This window comes from Loxodonta africana, chromosome 6 (genome assembly GCF_030014295.1).
Source record: "Loxodonta africana isolate mLoxAfr1 chromosome 6, mLoxAfr1.hap2, whole genome shotgun sequence".
Lineage (NCBI taxonomy): Eukaryota > Metazoa > Chordata > Mammalia > Proboscidea > Elephantidae > Loxodonta > Loxodonta africana.
Genome location: NC_087347.1, coordinates 108,441,720 through 108,461,482, shown reverse-complemented (window position 1 = coordinate 108,461,482; position 19,763 = coordinate 108,441,720). Strand labels below are relative to the sequence as shown.

Genomic DNA, 19,763 nt, shown 5'->3' with positions numbered 1-19,763 from the left:
AAAACATTACTAGTAGAAATCCTTGGAATATGAAACAAGGAGCTTTATTGGGTTGAAGCAAGAGGCTGTCAATGAAACTCTCTTATAGTTCCTTCACGAAGACAATTAATATTGTTGCTAATTAAATCTTTGGTTCAACTAAATCTATAGAATATCCTAAAGACAGAACTTTCTCCCTGTAAACTGAGAAAGCGTAGTCTAAAAAGTAGGAATGTCTAAAGAACTAGTAAAAAGAAAATAAACATGTCTTACTTCCAGAGACCATGCCAAGTAATTAATGGCTGGCACACCTCACTTTAAAGGTACAAAGAGTCTTAGACAGAGTATTGTAGTGTGGAGACATACCCCAAAAGAATGAGGTAATTTTTGATATTTAGTAAATTATCAAATTAGACTAGTTAGACAAAAGGATTAAATTAAGTTAATTAATGAAGAAAACCATTTGTGCAGTAAAACTTTTTCCTTTTAAAGTAATTGTGTATATTTAAACTTCTCCCCAAGGGTATTTCTCTTATATTACTTATCTCTTGAAGATATAGTCATCTAATTCTTACAGATATTTTAAGTATTCTGTCTAATTTTTACAAACAACAGGAAAAGATTTTATATTTTACCCTATCTCCTAAGGATTGTTAGAGAAATAGTATGATACAGTGGATGTTGGTGGTTTACTGTAAGCTAAAGATTTAAAGAATGAGTCTAAACCTCACAGAGATTCATGAATAAGGGAAGTATACGTGTGGTTGATGTTGTTAGGTGCTGTTGAATCAATTTTACTAAGAATGACCCCATTTAACAGAGAAGAACTGTCCCATTGGGTTTTCTAGGCTGCAATCTTTACAGGAGCAGATTTCCAGTTTTTTCTCCCACAGACCTGCTGGGTGGGTTTGAACTGCCAACCTTTCAGTTAGCAACAGCAACCAAAGGCTTTACCATTCCCCTGTGCCACCGGGGCTCCATACATGTGGTAAGCACATATGGAAAGAATGAAGACTCCAGTCAACTGAGAAGCACAGGCCGTATGTCAAAGGGGCAGCTGCTACAAAGCTCAGATTGAGGCTATTCAGAAATGTGGGCCCAGTACTGTATACCCTCCTATTTTTCATGATAGCCAGGAATCTGAATTTTCATGTAAGATTTCCATTTTCAACCTGTGACCTAGGGAAAGGCTAGAAAATTCAACTGTCAGAAAGAATAAATTATCACATCTGCTAATGGATATTTGCACTTAAAATAAGGCCAAATCCATAAGCAAAATTAACGCAACTTTAACAATAGCAGTGGAAGGTTTCTTTAGTGGGTGGCAAAAATCATTTTAGTTGTTAGTCTTCTTTATATTGCTGAAAATGCACCACATAGATGGTCTTCATCTGTCCCTAAAGCTGGCATAAAGATACTACAAAAACCAGAAATATCCTTATTTTGGGTACATTTGTTTTAGTAGAGTTTTCACATATTGTATTGCCTATTATACAGTTGGGGCAAAGGGAAATTTTTAGCAAAACAGAAACGTCTTAGGCTGGGTTCTGTAGAGGAGCAAAACCAGTGAACGAAAAGTTGGCAGGTCAGACAGCAGGCTACTGGCTCACGTTCCCAGAACTGGAGGTCAGAGGATGACAACTCGGTTCAGGATCCAGAAAGGGCAAGCTTTGCCAGAACTTCTATATATATTGGGAGGAGGCAGGGCCAGGATGGTGGAGTTGTCAGAGGCTTCCTCTGGTCCCTTTTTCAACAAAGACTCCAAAAAACAAGTGAATTGATTATATATGACAATCTAGGAGCCCTGACCATCAAAGGCAAAGTTGAGAAATCAGGCTGAGCAGCAGGGGGAGAGAGAGACGGTTGAGAAGCAGCGAGGAGTTGCCAGTCCTGACCCTGTGGTAACTGGCACCCTGCAGGCTGAATTCACTGGAGCAAGCGCAGTGAGGCAAGCGGAAGAGTTCAGGATGCATTTTCCACCCTGGGAGAGACCAAGTGGCAGAGAGTCTGCTCAACCCGTCAGAACCAGTGAAAAGTGACACTCAATTAGCAAAAGATAAGTACATGTGTCTAACGTACCACGAGGATCAAAAAACACCTCTTTGGGAAAAACTTCTCTCATATACCTGCCCTCTCCCCACTCTGCACTGAGTCTGAGCTGGCTTCAGAGACTGCCACATCCCCTGGGCCAGAAATAGGACCCATCACACACCCTCAGCCATTCTCCCAGCCTTGAAGAGGAAAATTAACAAACAGGGAAAAATAACTTGCCGGCTCCCCTAAGGTGGGAACTCAGGGCAAAAGCAGCTTCTTTGCCTAGGCATAGGCATAGGGATCCATGGATTTTAATGCCTTTTACTCCTGCATAGATCTTGTGGGCCCATTACAACAGTATAGGCCCTCACTAGCACAGTACAACAAGGTATATATCTGAAGCCTAACTGCAACTGTATCAGCTATATGGTAGAGGCAGATTTGTGATATTGACATTGCTCTGCCTATTAAGCAGTGTCCTCACCTACCCACATCAGGGGCCTGAGCACTGGTGGCTCCACCCATGCCCCCCAGCCACCCACCACAGGGGTCCAAGAATAGGTGATGCCTCCCAATCCTTACAGCCAACAGAATTGGGTGTTCATAGTCTGGCTGCAAAACCCACCCACCTATGCACTCTAGGGAATGGGGACACACTTTCCTCACAGACACTCAGGGGCAGCTGTCAGCCCCTGCCTTGCTCAGTGCATGACCTCCTACTGCAGCCAGATACCTGTGCCTATACCAATCATCCTTGCCCATCTAGGACTGTAGGTGAAAGCCTGCACCACACACTCAGTGACCGACTATCTGGACACCTGAACTGAATCCATATAAGAAAAGTAAATGGGCTCCTGGACTCAAATACGTAGTAACAGGTCTAACCACCTGGTGACAGAATGTTAGAGCTTCAAAGGCACCAGTAATCAAACTAGATCACATGAGCAGCCTATTGGGCATATCAAAACAAAACAAGAAGCTAGGACACAGTAAGCAAACATAAAATAAATAAATACAATAACTTTTTGATGCTCAGAGACAACAGTCAATATCAAATCACATAAAGAGGCAGACCATGATGGCTTCAGCAAGCTCACAAAACAAAGACTAAAGAAATCTTCCGGATGAAGAGAACTTCCTGGAATTACCAGAGGTAGAATACAAAAGATTAATACACAGAATGCTTCAAGAGAACAGAAAAGAGATCAGGCAAAATGTGGAACAAGCCAAGGAGCACACAGACAAAGCAATAGAGGAACTTAAGGTTAGAGAAGAGCATAATGACAAGCTTAAAACAGGCTACAAGAATCCATAAAGAGACAGCAAATAGAAATCCAGAGGATTAACTATAAAATTTTAGAATTGGACAATTCAGCAGTACATCTATATATATTGGATGGAGGCCAAGCCCCCAAGGGAACTCCCTTTCAACTGATTAGCTGCTCACATCAGGTCACAAAATGAAGGATGATTAAATGATATCTGCCAAATCATGGCCTAGCCAAGTTGAAACTGAACCTAAACCATTACAGTCCACCCCTTGTCAACTTGACACTGGTATGCATCTCCTTAAACCATACATAATCTCTAAATAAAGACAATTGTAAAGTCATACTTGTGACTAACATGATACAACTAACATATGTACAAAAGAAAATGCACTAGCCCTATTTGCACCTTATATTTTACAATAATTAATGGGATAAGGGAGGAAAAAAAAACAGATATTTGCAAAAAAAAAGAATATATATATATTCATGCACTCATACGTACATAACAAACAAGGGAGAAATACTAAAAACAATTACAGTCCTTTTTTCTCCACCTGGTCATGTGGTCATAGCTGTATTTAGAACTACCTTCTTCTACCACACATTCCATATATCCTTTGCCCTCAGCAAGCACCTCAGCTGGTCATAGTTCTTTGCCTGGTGGGTGACACAAACTTTCATTCCTGAGGGGTCTGGGCCATTAGTAGTAATGCTGAAATTGGGTTGCTATATTTTCCATTTACTTTAATCACAGGGTATGGCAGTACTAAGAGACATCCCTAGGGATCTCCTGTATTCCAGACATACCTTTCTTTATGCTCATTATATAATAGCAGTAATCCAATTTCTCCTATCAGTATCGGTCACGCAAGTCAATACAGTAACTTCCTTCTTTGCTTATTGTTCCAGATTTATGAGGTAGCCAGAGTGGCCAGGTGGCATTCTTAATTTTCAGTTCAGTGGAATCAGTGTTGTGTCTCCAGGTGGGAGCATTCCTCCCTTTGGAACTAGACCTCTAGACACACAGAGCATATGGTCACTGGGACAAGAAGCAAAATCTTTGAAAGTAGGTCACTAGGGGTAATAGTGAGTGATTCCACTTCCATTTCTACCCCTTGATTCCTGGACCCACAAATTCTGCCTATGGAAGAAGTAGCACCATATATTGGACTCCAGTTTAGAGCATATATGGTCTCCTGGAACATTGTCCCAACCCTGCAAGATGTTGCCACCCAGCTGGCACTGTAATTGTGTCTTTAGAAGGTCATTCCATCGTTCTATCAAGCCAAATGTTTCAGGATGATGAGGAACGTGGTAAGACCAGTGAATTCCATGAGCATGGGCCCACTGCTGTATTTAATTTTCTGCAAAGTGAGTTCCTTGATCCAGGCAATGCTGTGTGGGATACCATGACGATGAATACGGCATTCTGTAAGTCCATGGATGGTAGTTTGGCAGAAGCATTGCATGCAGGGAAGGCAAATTCATATCTAGCGTGTCTATCCAGTACGAACAAAACACTCCCCATTCCACAATGGTTGCTGGCTGATCGTCCCAACGATTGGTGCCATTTGGGAACTCATTGTTGGTCTCTGCTGCTGGTAGACTGGACACATAACAGTGTCTGTAGCCAAGTCATTCTTGGTGAGTGAAGTCCATGTTGCTGAGCCCATGCATAACTTCCATACCTGCCACCATAGCCAATTTGTTCATGAGCCCATTGGACAATGATGGGACTAGCTGGGAAAAAAGAATGATTGGTTTCCACAGAACTCATCATCCTGTCCACTTAATTGTTAAAATCCTCCTCTGCTGAGATCACCCTTTGGTGAGCTTTTACAGGAGACACAAATATCTTCACTTCTTTGGCCCATTCAGAGAGGTATATCCACATGCCTCTTCCCCGTATCTCCTTGTCACCAATTTCCCAACCATGTTGCTTCCAAGTCCTTAACCATCTAGTCAAGCCACTGAGAATCTGGCCTAGCCAAGTTGACACATAACCTTAACCATCACAGGATACAAACTGAATCTTTTCAAGGTAGAGATTTCTCTTGACAACTTAAAACTATGGTATAACTAAGTGCATGTGATTTCTCTAGTCCATGTACTAATCATCCTAGCTTTAATGACTGGATTTTGTGCAGCAGACTGGGAGGAAAAAAAAAAAAGTTGAGGTGAGCAACTTGCAGTTCTCTATCCTATTTTAAAATGGCAATCAAACCTTTTCATCTCAAATAACATATATAAATAAACTCTGAGAATAGGATGCAAAAAGCAGAACAAATAAGCCCAGATTGTCTTGAATTAAGTAGGGGTGAAAGATGAAGAGGGTAAAAGTGAAAACACGTACTTCACAGTCTTTTAATCATGACTGAGCTACAATCACACTTTTGCTCTTTAGCTAATTCTAAATTGTAAAGGCTAAAAACCCTAGATGTCATCAATCCCACTTTACTTCCTGGTTCTATAAGCAACAACTTGAATTTCCAGAAATGGTATTTATTTTTAAATCCCAAGGTCAGGCGGTGGTGGGGTGGTAGAAGCATTTTGGGTAATCTGCAAACTATCTCATAAGAAAATTTTATTTATTTTTTAATGTACCTTTTCTTGAAATAGTATTTTTTTGCATTATTTATACTATGCCATTTTTTACTTTCTTTGACCACTACGATGAGGCAAATCTGGCAGCTTGAATAAAGTTCAAACAAAATAAAGTTTATAATAATCCTACATAATTACATGCAAATATCATGAATAAGTGATATAGTTTCTAGTTGTGAGCTTTTTTCATAGCTTGAAATCATACCCAAAGTCAGCAAGTTGAATATTAGGGAATGGTGAGAATGCCGTACCTGTTTTAAAAGTGTGTAGTTGGAGCCATCAGTGCTGATTTTCCTTATCTCATGGTGATCAGCAAGGATTAGGAAAGGCTCTTCAACTAAATACCGAGACAAAGAACATAGTAGACTGTTTTAATGTTTATGGCTTTCAACTCTGCTTGATTTCAGCATAGTTTCTGTAGCACTATGAATTCAAATGCAGCGCTTCTTTGGTAAATTAATGATTAAAAATTCATACTAAGTGACTTAGCCAGTAGTTGGGAGCATCACCAGGACAGTGCAAACAAAACAGTTTATGACAATCATAAACATTCATATTAAAAAAAAAAGTACCCACAAAATGATAAGGCAGAGATATCCGGGTAATACAGAAAGTCTCAATAATTCTAATTGTATTCCTCTTTCCCCCTCAAATTTCTTGAGCACTCAGCTAATTTATTTGGAAAAAGTGATATACTGTGATATTTTAAATAAATTTTAGAAAAGGAAAATCTGAACCATCTTAGAAACCTACAGTATAGCTAAACACCAACAGTATAATCAGGGAATAGCACCGTTATGCTCTCAAAATGACTTTGGTGAAGGATAAGGGCATCAATGCCTGTATGAAATCTCTTTATCTACCCAAGGGCTCAAATAATTTGTGAATCCAGGTTCTATAATCTTTGCTTATTAATTTTACTTTTCCTTGTGAGTCTTATTTTTTAAATCCTCAAAGTATTTATTTCCTTGTTATGAGCTGCCTCAATGCATTTAAGAGTCTTGTTTGTTTCAGAATCTAGAAAACAGCATAGTGAGAATCTGACTATGCTCCATATCTGAAAGTTGGTATTTCTTTACCCTCTAAGTCTCTAGGGTGGTTTTCTCTTCAGAACTTACTTTGAAGCAAAGTACATTCTTAAAGAAAAAATAGCCAGAATATTTTGCACAGCGTATTTATTTGAATATGCATTTCAATATTTTAAAGTCAATGTGATCACATCTTCAGTTGTCATAATTCCAGATGAGTTAATCAAAAATGTCTTTAAACTCTTTTTAATCATCTTTTTTCTAAGAGGCACTCATATACTTAGCTGCCAGGTGAGCAAACTGAATGTTGGCAGAAATTAAGGAAAACATTGAAGAGATAGTCATGTTATATAATTTGTGTTAGATTTTATTATAAATTATTTATTATTATAGAGTTATTTGTCTTATGTGCTTGTTATGTCTGAAATAATTTACTTTCTTCCTCTCACCCCTTAATTTCATAGTAAATAAATAACATGTTGGATATTATATTAATAGATCCCTGGGTGGCACAAACAGTTTACACTCAACTACTAACTGAAAGGTTGGCAGTTTGAATATACCCAGGGGCACCACAGAAGAAAGGCCGGGCAGTATGGTTCCATAAAGATTACAGCCAAGAAAATCTATGGAGCACAGTTCTACTCTGCAACACATGGCATCTCCATGAGTCAGAATCAATTTGATAGCAACAAGTTTTTTTTTTTTTTGGTTTAACAACTTGCATTATGTTTCAACATACTTTACGTCAAGAATTGCAAATATGTGCTCCACATGCTTGATACCCCCCTCCATTATCCATGGCAATCATTTTAATCTTCCCGTTGAGGCTTGACTGAAACTTACAGTCTTTCTCCATACAGAATCGGCTTTCAGGTTGAAGCTCCCTTGTTATCCTAGTCAATATAGTTCTAAATCCATAAATATAAGATTAATCAGGCATATCCTACTTCAATATTTAGGAAATTTTGTTCTTTACAATTTAAATATGCATTGTTAAAGATAATCTGGCCTTTTTTTCCTTAATTAATTCATATTCCTGTTAGACATTTATCTTTGGCATTCAAAATTATTATTTGTATCTAATGGGAATAATTATGGCATGGATAAATTATATGACAAGGCCCAAATTTTAACTGTTAGCATTCGTTTTTGCTTGACAATCTTTTATGAAGGCTTTAAAGTAATGGAAACATTGACTGAAATCTCACATCTTTTTCCCTTTCCATGTCACTAGATGCATAATGTAACAAGCAGTGAGCTAACCAAAAGCAGGAAGGTAGGTAGATAAAACAACGGGATCAAAAATAATCCTGGAAATAATATTCCAAGAATAAGTGAGAGTGGAATGAAAAATCAAAAAGAATTTATTTCTTTCTTCCTAATGTGCTAAGTTTTACCAGTGAAAAGAAGCATCCTTTCTAATCCCTACCCTTGGTATTCATTTCATGAAAATAGATGAGAAAACATCTAATATTCTCAGTGTTGTCACTGACACACACTAAAACTGGCAGTGCCATTTGGCTCATTATGCTCAGAAACAAACTAAGGTGACTGAGACTTTTTTTTTTTAATTGCTTGAGTATTATGGACTATTTTCTTGTTCATTGTAACAATCAAGTCATTGTTTTCTATCATTTTAACGTGTATAATTTTCTCCCCTAATGTATTACAATACTTTCAAGTTATAACCCAACCCAGTTATAGACCATGCTTTATTGAACTTTCTATTTTGAAAAGTCAAACACAATTTGGAATATAGCAAAGGTATAGTAAGTATTTGACAAATCAATAAAAAATTCATAGAGTCATTTAACTTATATTTTATTATTATTACTCAAGTCCATGGGTGGTGCAAACAATTAACACGCTCAGCTGCAATCTGGCACATTGGAGGTTTGAGTCCACCCAGAGACACCTCAGGAGAAAGACCTGGTGATCTTAAAAAAAAAAACCTGGGGATCTACTTTTGAAAAATCAGCCACTGAAAATCCATGAAGCACAGTTCTACTCTGACACATGTAGGGCTGCCATGAGAGAGGACCCACTCCACAGCTGGTTTAGGTTGCTGCTGTTGTTATTATTATTACTACTATTATTGTGACCTGTTGCTTTCATGGACACGCATTTATAAGTGGCAGTGAGGGAAAGAAAAATATATTTTACCATACTGTCATAAGAGATGCTAATAATCTTGGCCAAAGCTATTCTCAGGGAACTGTGATTCTATAGGAAGCAGTGCCAGACAGTACTTTTTGCTTGTGAGCATTCTTAAAATCCAAGAAAACTTAATAATTCACAAGTCATAATGCAATGTTATCATAAACAATGCAGTGCATTTGCAGCATACAAAATCAGGGTAACACAGGTCCCCATATATGGATAGAGAAGAATTTTGATTTTCTCAGAAACAGCAAGGAGAAGTGAATTCAGTCAGAAAGGCTATAAAACCAGCGTCTATATGTGTAACTGAGGTTGGATTGGTGGGCAAGTTCAATTTAATACCTGAGAGTGATTTGCAGCCATTCGGATTATCAGGTTGTATTTCATATCCATCGGTACAGAGGCACCTGTAGGTTCCGTATGTATTGATGCATTGCTGACTACAGGGAAAGTCCAAAGAGCATTCATCAACATCTACACATGTTTTACCATCATCCTTCAGTTGAAATCCAGGCCAGCACTTGCACTGAGGAAAGAAAAATGAGAATAATTAATTCATATCATTGTCACTGTCTTCTACTACTGGATAATTCTTTAGCACGATTCAAGCAAAAAATAATAATAATAAAATAAGACTAGATAATGTCAGGTGTCTCTGTCCCCAGCAATTAAAATTTAATAAGAATGGTATATATTTATATAATAACTTCCATGTTTAAAAAAAAAAAAAAAAGCACTCTCCCAAATATCTTTGTTTGCCCTTCTGAGGCAAAATTGTAAAGGTTAATTAACTTCGAAGTCATATGACTAGAGAATGGCAAAGCAGAAAACAGAATCACACCTTCAACTTCTTTTTTTCTTTTTCCTTTACTGTATATCATCTTTTCAGAAGACTTTAACAGCAGTAAGATTGACTCCTTACATAGACAGTTGAAGATTTCAAACATTGTCACATATGTTATTTCATTAGACACTTACAGGAAAACATCTATACTATCAAAAACCAAAACCAAACCCATTGTCGTTGAGTGAATTCAAACTCATAGTGACCCAGAAGGACAGAGTAGAATAGCCCCATAGGGATTCCAAGGAGCTCCTGGTGGATTGGAACTGTTGACCTTTTGGTTAGCAGCCATACCACTTAACCACTACACCACCAGGGTTTCCACTAAGACTATTTGGCATCTTTTAAATAAAAGAGTCTGTATTGAATAGGATAGTCGGTTAAGAAAGAACTCTAAGTTTTTAAGAGTAACAAACATTCAAGAGTTAGCCATAGTAAATACTTTATAATCTTGATAATTTATTTGACAGTCAAAGTGATGGCAGATATTTGTATCTACTGGGAAAAACATGTGATATGTCCATATTTGGAAACCTGGTGGCGTAGTTGTTAAGTGTTACAGCTGCTAACCCAAAGGTTGGTAGTTCTATCCACCAGGCACTCCTTGAAGACTCTATGAGACAGTTCTACTAGTCTTATCGGGTTGCTATGAATTGGAATTGACTCAGTGGCAATGTTTTTTTTTTTTTTTTTTAATGTCCGCATTGTTAAATAATCAGTGAACTAAGAAGTAGGATTTTTTTTTTTAATTACCAAAATGGTGTTTATTATTTGAGGGGAACCAATAACAACTTCACCTGAAACTGCTCATAAGCTAAATATATACCTCTTCTGCAGCCTTTCTACAAGGAATGAATCCCTTTAAGCTCTTAGTACTTTCACCTTTAACAATTTATGTCAACGTTTATCTAATAATCCTCAGCAGTTATGTGTCTTTGTGCTTGTGTTTTTAACCTCCAGCATCCACAAGCAAACCAAGCAAAGCCACAGCTTGGTATTTCAAAAGTTTCTCATAATGTCTAAGTCTATGACATTACTTTCCTTGGGAAGATCCATCCTGCTCCCTGTTTTAATAAGTCAGGGGGGATTGGTACAGATACTCTGGCAAAAGAAAATGAGAAATCTCACAGGATAAAAGAAAGTATCACTAAAAAGGACAGGCAATTAGATGAGTCAATCATGTGCTCAGGAAGCCAGAGGCTAATAGGAAAACAGAACAGTGTTGAATTCAACTTGTGCTTTAAGACAAGTAAAAGGAAATTTTACAAATGTGCTGATTCCCTCTCAAACAGTATTTTAAGGGGATTTCTGAAAATCGTTTTGAATGCCTAGTGTCGGGCTTAAAGAATTACTATATCAAACAAATGACTTGAATAAAACACATTTATGAAAAATTAGTTTTGAAGTTAAAATTGGTGAAAGTTTCTGAGTATATTATACAATTCTATACCAAATGAAATGAGGATTTTAAGGTTTATGGTAAGTTTTAAAAATTGATTAATCGAAAGACAATTTTTTTTTATCTCTATTTTTCTCTCAAATCCACTCATCTTGTTTTAACAAAAACACTTTTGCTCCTAAATAATCCAAAGGCATTTGCAGGAAATTCTACTAGCTTAACTTTCAAAAAATTGAGTGAAAGAAAAAATAAATAAATAACTGTTTGTATTTTCAAAGACAAAAGATTCATTTATATTAAATAGAAAACGTTTTAAAATTTTCTCACTTTTGCTTAAAAACCACATAATTTTTATGAGGGTGAGATTTATAGATGTTCAATGTTAATTTTTCTCTTCATTTAGAGTTATTTCAAATTTTCTAGATTTATATTAATTTTTTCATAGGCTCATAGTTAACAGAAAGAAATATATCTAGTAAAAATTTCCTATTTTATAGATTTAGGAAAAATTTTTTATAGCATTTAAGTGATATTTGACAAATATTGATTGTTTTATTTCTAGTGTATACATTGCAACTTATTTCTTCTCTAGAAGTACATTTATTTTTACATGGTAAATCATCTTTTCCATCAAAATAATATCCTTGCTTTAGCCAAATGTTATGACTCCCTTATGCATAGTTAAATATACCGTATTTGCTTTACAGCAAGAGTGCAAATTGTTCACAGTCCATAAGGTCTAAGTTTTGCTTTTGTAAGTAATTTTCATTTTATTGCAGAATTTGGAGAAGGGTTTTTTGTCATGTTCTGTGGATATTGCAATGAAAAATAGGTTATGGATAGTTTTCCCCCATTCTCTGGAAAACAGAAATCCATTAACTGACATATTTTCCCAAATTAGTAATAAGCAACTTGTTCACCTAAGTCTTTTTACTCAATTCCTTATCAATAAATTGATATATATAAAATAACAGAGCATGTAAAATATTTCTTTAGAATCTTTGCCTTAATCTCTAATCAGTCTATTCTCCAGTCCTTCAGTTTTTATTCTGGTCTTGTTTCCCTCAAGAGAAGTTTTACTTTATTCATTAATTTCGACATTTGTACATATTTGGGAATATTATTTACAGCAATTCTGTCAGGTATCATATACACAGACTTTTCAAAAGATTAAATAGTTATGCATATTTTAACTTTAATTCTCACTTCCTTCTGCTGCCTTAAGGGAAGTCAAGGTGAAAATACTGGAATTTTAAAGGTATCAATAAACAAGTAGTTCTGTTTGTGAAATCTTAAAAAGTAATTATAACAATATGATTTAACCTGATTTTCTGAATGGGTAATATCTACTTCTACCAAATTTGCCTTTCCAAATATGGAATTGCTGATGTGGTAAGCACTTCTTATGTGCAGGCATTTTAAATAATAGTAAATTCTGCTTTCAATGTTATATCACAAGGTGACCATTGGATAATCTATAATTTTTATATTTTCACTACCAAGATTGTTATGATAGATTGAAAAATGGCAAAATAAACCTAAAGAGATCTACTATGAAATTCACATATATATATGTATGGATATATGTATATGTATGCATTTTTTTCCCTATGTGAGAGAACTAAAGAATCACAAGCCTGTGACTTAAAATTTCAACTAGGTACCTGTACTGATTCTGGGACACATTCCCTGATGTTTTTAAGAAACTTTTTCTGGATCGATTGTACATAAGTCACCAAAAACATTTTTTCCCCTCCACTAGGTTTCCAAATATATACCGCTAAAATTAATTATTTGATGTTTACTCATCTCATTAAGATCTGTCCTGGCTCATTTGTCTTATTTCCTTGTCCCTATATATAGTGTTTTTGAGTGAGTGCCTGTGGGTTTTAAACCTGTAAGTTTAACCAATTCTTCTTGATAATGCAATATTGAATCTAAAAAATTTTAAAGATGGATTTCTTGCTATTTCATTTTTCTATTGCTATTAATACGCAGGAGGGAAAAATGGTTATTAGAGTTCTTAGGTTACATCTATATATGGTAAAATCCTGGTCAATATAGTTAAGGTAATCGTAATACCAGAAATTCAGAGATAAAAAATGTTGGATTGGTTGTTTCACTGAATTTACCATTAGACAGAACTGGCTTGTCAGAAAATGTCAAGACTTGCAGAGAGAGTGGCACAGACTCCTTGCAATGTACAAATTCTTTCTCGAGCATTCTTTTAAGAAGGACTATTAGCCACTGCTGTAATCCTTCTAATGATGAGAAGTGAGGTAGCTCATTCCAATGCGAAGAGTTTTAATGTTAGAAAAGACTTCATTATATTAAACAGAAGGAACCCTGGTGGTGCAGTGGTTAAACATGCTTGGCTACTAACTGAAAGGTTGGTGGTTCGAACCCTTAGTGGCTCCAAAGGAGAAAGATGTGGCAATCTGCATCCATAAGGATTATATCCTTGGAAGCCCTATGGGGCCAGTTCTACTCTGTCCTAGAGAACCACTATGTGTCAGAATCGACTAGACAGCAACAGGTTTATGCGGAACAGAATCTGTCTTCCAGCTCCTAATTCCAACCTTGGAAAAAACTCAGGCCGGGTAATGCTCCCTCATGTAGTACTTCACTGAGCCCGGATGATGCAAGCAGGTTGTGGTCAGCTGCTAATTTAAATATCGGAAGTTTGAACCCCTCTAGTGCCTCCACAGAAAAGGCCTGGTAAACTCCTTCTATAAAGTTTAGAGCCAAGAAAACCCTATGGAGCAGTTCTTTTCTGTAACACATAGAGTTACCATGAGTAGGGAGCCAACTCGGTAATAGCTAACAGCAAGAGTACTGCAATAACTAACAAAACAGATAATACCTAGACAAAATTTCTTCAGAAATCTTATATTCCAGACCTCTTGCTGTTGTTGTTAGGTGCCATCAAGTCAGTTCTGACTCACAGAAACTATATGAACAACAGAAGGAATCACTGTCTGGTCTTGCCCCATCCTCACAATCACTGTTATGCCTGAGCCCATTGTTGCAGCCACCATGTCAATCCATCTCATTGTCTTTCTCTTTTTTGCTCACATGGTGTCCTTTTTCAGGGGTTGGTCCCTCCTGATAACATATCCAAAGTATGTAAGATGAAGTCTCGCCATCCTTGCTTCTAAGGAGCATTCTGGCTGTATTTCTTCCACTGTAGATTTATTTGTTCTTTGGGTAGTTCATAGGATATTCCATATCCTTTGCCAACACTATAATTCAAAGGCATCAATTCTTCCTGGGTATTCCTTATTCATTTTCTGGTTTTTGCATGCATATGAGGGAATTGAAAATATCATCGCTTGGGTCAGGCTCACCTTAGTCTTCAAAGTAACATTTTTGCTTTTTAACACTTTAAAGATGTCTTTTGCAGCAGATTTGCCCAAAGCAATGATTCGTTTGATTTTTCGACTACTGCTTTCTTGAGTGTTGATTGTGGATCCAAGTAAAATGAAATCCCTGACAACATCAATATTTTCTCCGGTTATCATGATGATGTTTATTGGTCCAGTTGTGAGGATTTTTGTTTTCTTTACATTGAGGTGTAATTCATACTGAAGGCTGTAGTCTTTGATCTAAGTGCTTCAGGTTCTCTTCACTTTCACCAAGCAAGTTTTTTGTTCATCTGCATTAATGCAGGTTGTTAATGAGTCTTCCTCCAATCTTGATGCCCCGTTCTTCTTCATATAATCCAGCTTCTTGGATTATTTGCTCAGCATACAGATTGAAAAAGTGTGGTGAAAGGATACAACCCTGACGCACACCTTTGCTGACTTTAAACCACTCAGTGTCCCCTTGTTTTGTTCCAACAACTGCCTCTTGGTCTATGTAAAGGTTCTTCATGAGCAGAATTATATGTTTCAGAATTCCCATTTTTCACAATGTCATCCATAATTTGTTATGATCCACATAGACAAATGCCTCTGCATAGTCAATAAAACACAGGTAAACATCTTTCTGGTATTCTCTGCTTTCAGTCAGGATTCATCTTACATCAGCAATGCTATCCCTCATTCCACGTCATCTCCTGAATCCAGCTTGAATTTCTGGCAGTTCTCTGTGGTTTACTGCTACAACTGCTTTCAATGATATTCAGGAAAATTTTACTTGCATATGATATTAGTGGTATTCTTTGATAATTTTGTCATTCTGTTGGATCACCTTTCTTTGGAATAAGCATAAAAATGGATCTCTTCCAGCTGGTTGGCCAGGTAGCGGTCTTGCAAATTTCTTGGCATAGATGAGTAAGCACTTCTAGCACTGCATCTATTTTTTGAAACATCTCAACTGGTATTCCGTCAATTCCTGGAGCCTTCGCTAATGTCTTTAGTGCACCTTGGACCTCTTCTTCAGTGCCATTTTTCTTGATCATATGCTACCTTCTGAAATGGTTGAACATTGACCAGTTCTTTTTGGTACAGTAACTGTGTATGCCTTCCATCTTCTTTTGATGCTTCCTGCATTGTTCAGTATCTTGCCCATAGAATCCTTTAATATTGCAACTTGAGGCTTGAATTTTTTCTTTAGTTCTTTCAGGTTCAGAAATGACGACTGTGTTCTTCCCTTTTGGTGTTCTAGCTCCAAGTGTTTGCACATTTCATTATAATAATTTACTTTGTCTTCTTGAGCCACCATTTGAAATCTTCTGTTCAGCTCTTTTACTTCATCATTTCTTCGTTTTGTCTTTTGCTTTAGCTACTGTAAATTCTAGAGTGAGTTCCAAGAGGCTCTTCTGGCATCGGTTTTAATCTTTTCTTTCTACCCTGTCTTTTTAATCAGTTCTTGCTTTCTTCATGTATGATGTCATTCCACAATTCATCTGGTCTTCAGTTATTAGTGTTCAAGGGATCAAATCTATTATTGAGATGGTCTCTAAATCCAGGAGAGATATACTCAAGGTCTTACTTTGTCTCTCCCACAAAAATTGTTCTAATTCTCTTTAGTCTCAATTTGACCCCTTGTGCTTCTGGATTTATAAATCCTTATACACTCTACTTTAGATTCCTCCTTCCTCTTAAAGTGCCACATCCACATATGTGCACAGTACCTCAGGTGAGTTCTGATCAGTGCACACCTTAGAACTAAGTCTAACCACTGTAATGGTCTAACTGGCATTAGACTGACTCTATGTTTTACCTAAGCCATGCCCTACTTTTATTCAGTTAGAGGTATGCCTGAGTTAAAAACACTAATTTTCAAATGCATTGTTCATACTGAGGTTTTTCCACACTTACATAACTGATTTTAAACCTAGTGCACAACTTTAAATCTTTAAATTTTAACATTTTTTTAGCTTGCATCCATTATTCTAACATATTGAAATGGATATATTTTCAGCAGCTATTTCTGTCAATCAATTTTGTCAGTGAATCACCCTCTGCAGGCAAACGGTCCTAACAAAAAGCAATTAGGATGTTAGGTATGATTTATTTTTAATGTGACAATACTCAGTCCTAATAATTCATTTTTTTTTATCTTCTCTTTTCCACCCTGCATATATGCAAAATATTGTATTCTTCTGTGTTGTGGTCTCCATTTCACTTCAAAAATGCATGAGAGAGAAAATGAGGGAAATGGAAATTGACAGTTGCATTCATATTTTTTCAGCTATTAATATAGTAGTAATCAGGAACTATGGTCTTTTCAATCACTTCATATACATGTGAAAGCTGGACATTGAGAGAGGAAGGACTGATGCAGCTGAATTGTGGTGTTTGTGAAGAATATCAAATATACACTAGACTGTCAGAAGAGTGAACAAATCAGCCTTAGAAGAAACACAACTAGAATGCTCCTTAGAAGTGAGCGTGGTGAGACTTTGGCTCACTCACTGTGGACATGTCTTCAGGAAAGGCCAACTGCTAGAAAAGGACATCATGGTTGGTAAAGAAGAGAGACAATGAAAATGAAGGAAATCTTCAGTGAGTCAGACAACGGCTGCATCAATGGACAATGTTTGCTCTGTTATACACAAGGTTGTCATGAGTCAGAGCCAACTGACGGCAACTAACAACAATAATATTCACTAAACACTGGTCTTACCTTGCTTTTTTTATTATGGACTGAATATATTTAAGAATAAGTTGAATTTTTTTGTCTTTTTGACTGTATTTTCATAATTTTTATACCACATTATTATTATTGTTTCCTTACATATACCCTCTCTTTTTAAATAGTTTACAATATTATGATGCCCTTCAAGTTTTACAACTATGTTGGATTAAACAGTTTTCTTGATCTCAAATTTTAATGTATCATCTAACTTGTTATTACTGATGAGTACCTACCTTGTAACCGACAGGAAGGTCCTGACAATCCTGAGAACATCCACTGACTTTCTTACTCAAACATTCATTTATATGGCAGTTTCTCTCATCTGAGCCATCACCACAGTCATCCTTATTGTCACAAAGACCTCCACTGGGAATGCACCTGCCATTTTTGCACATAAAAAATGAACTGTTGCATGACTGTTCTGGAAAAACAAAAATAAAACAAATGGAACATAAAGAGCATGCCACTGTTTTATACTACAATTGTTGAAAACATTCACAAACACGATAACTTATCTGTCAAAAATTATAAACATATGTACATATAGCATGCTTTATACTCAGTATAATATTTATATATAAAATATAGCAAACTATAATGTCTAGTATTTATAGCAAATTTCACTTTACCATAAAAAGTAACAATCAAAATAAGCATCTATAGTAAAATTAATGGAATATCTGTCTTAATCTGTACTGTGAAAAATTAGTTCAAAAGTGTAATGATAGTTTGACATTTCCTCAAGCCATAGGTCTCTGAGAAACTGTATGTCACTAAAAATTAAGAAGCCAGAGTAGGTAGATATTCCTAAATTCTTTCTTCCTAGAAATATAACATTGACATTTTTTAAGTCAGGGCGTAAAAAGGCCATTTGTGGTGAATAATAGCTTTGCCAAATATAGCTATGGAAAGGAATTCAGGTCTTGCAGCTCCTCATAACCTGATGATTTGGTCATTACTCACTATCATACATGCTAAAAGAAAACTTATTAACATGTAAGCTATATGAGAAAAAATAGTTGAGTTATTATAAAATATGCGACTACGTATTCAGTCATTATTGAATTGAAGTAATAAATGGGCCAAAGTTGACTACATATATGTTTCTGATTAAGTGATATGTAATTCATTTCATTTTGCCTAAGTATGAATAATACAGACTTAATTTCTCAGCAAATATCAATTTCTTTTATGTTTGAATTTTCAAATAGGCTCATAGAGGAAAACTATCTTCACATAAGATATATAGTAAAAAAAAAATTAAGATCAACATGATTTGGGGGGAGGAGGGATTGATTAGAATCATTGACTCAAATCCTCATATTTTTGGCACAAGCTTAAATTTCTAAACCTAGTTTCAAAACATAGTTGAATACTAGAATTCTGTATGGCACGATTAGAAAATTCATGTGCTTACTTATTTGCATTTTCTCTCACTGAATATAATACTAGACTGAAAATCCAAGTAAAAATCTTGCCGCTAGAATTTTTTTAAAATAAATATCATATTATTATATTGTCTGTACCTGCACTTTTGCACTTTGGATTTAAAGGTGCTTCATCAGAATGGTCAGGGCAGTCAAAGTCTCCATCACACTGCCACTGAGTATTTAAAAGACATCTCCCATCAGCACAACTAAATTCCTCTACACTACACTGTCGGTATCCTAGAAACAAAGAAATAAACATTTGACTGATTCATATAATAAATACTCATTTAAACATCTTCCCTTCAGTGGGCACTACATTCTATTAATCTTATGGATTACCCATACCTCCTGTAGGGTATGTTTTTCATTTCTTTCTGTAGCAACAGTCACATTTACAAGAGATATTTGTAGTTGGACACTAAGTTTGAAGTCCAGAAATAAAAGTTATAAACAAGGTACTGTCATTGTTCTTAGGTGAGCAAACAAGAGTGTAACACTATTGAAAACACCATCTCTGTTCACCTATTATCTATGTTCTAGAGGTTTTCTTTAGATCAGAAACTAAAAATAATAAAAGCTAGTAGTAAATATTTTTATGGATAAAGTGACAAGATCTATTATTATGATAGTTGAGTTATAATGTTAATTCTTTGACATTGTAATGCCATAGTTTTGTGTAGGAAAGTGACATTTAAAGTGTAAAGAAATTGTTAAAAATGAGGAAAAATAAAAAAATTAATTTGTAAAACAAAAAAATTGTAATTATTCTTTGCATTGATACTTAATGTCATTAAAAACTTTATTTGAGCCACAGAATCAAACTCTCATTTGTTAATGTCCATATCTATGATCATCTGTAACTAAAATTCATTTGATTTTGGATATTATGAAGTTCTAGATTGGAAGTTATAATATCATTTCTATTAG

General features: G+C 35.9%; 1 protein-coding gene across 1 annotated transcript in view; it reads right to left on the bottom strand.

The window, feature by feature from the left end:
- Nucleotides 1–19,763, bottom strand: part of LRP1B (LDL receptor related protein 1B) — a 1,749,164-nt gene that overhangs the window by 279,417 nt on the left and 1,449,984 nt on the right. Inside the window, exons 53-56 of the mRNA XM_064287257.1 lie at nt 18,933–19,073; nt 17,640–17,827; nt 9,422–9,605; nt 6,140–6,225 (exon numbers count right to left, since the gene is read on the bottom strand). Of these exons, the coding sequence (XP_064143327.1) occupies nt 6,140–6,225; nt 9,422–9,605; nt 17,640–17,827; nt 18,933–19,073 (599 nt within the window). The remainder of the gene's footprint in view (nt 1–6,139; nt 6,226–9,421; nt 9,606–17,639; nt 17,828–18,932; nt 19,074–19,763) is intronic.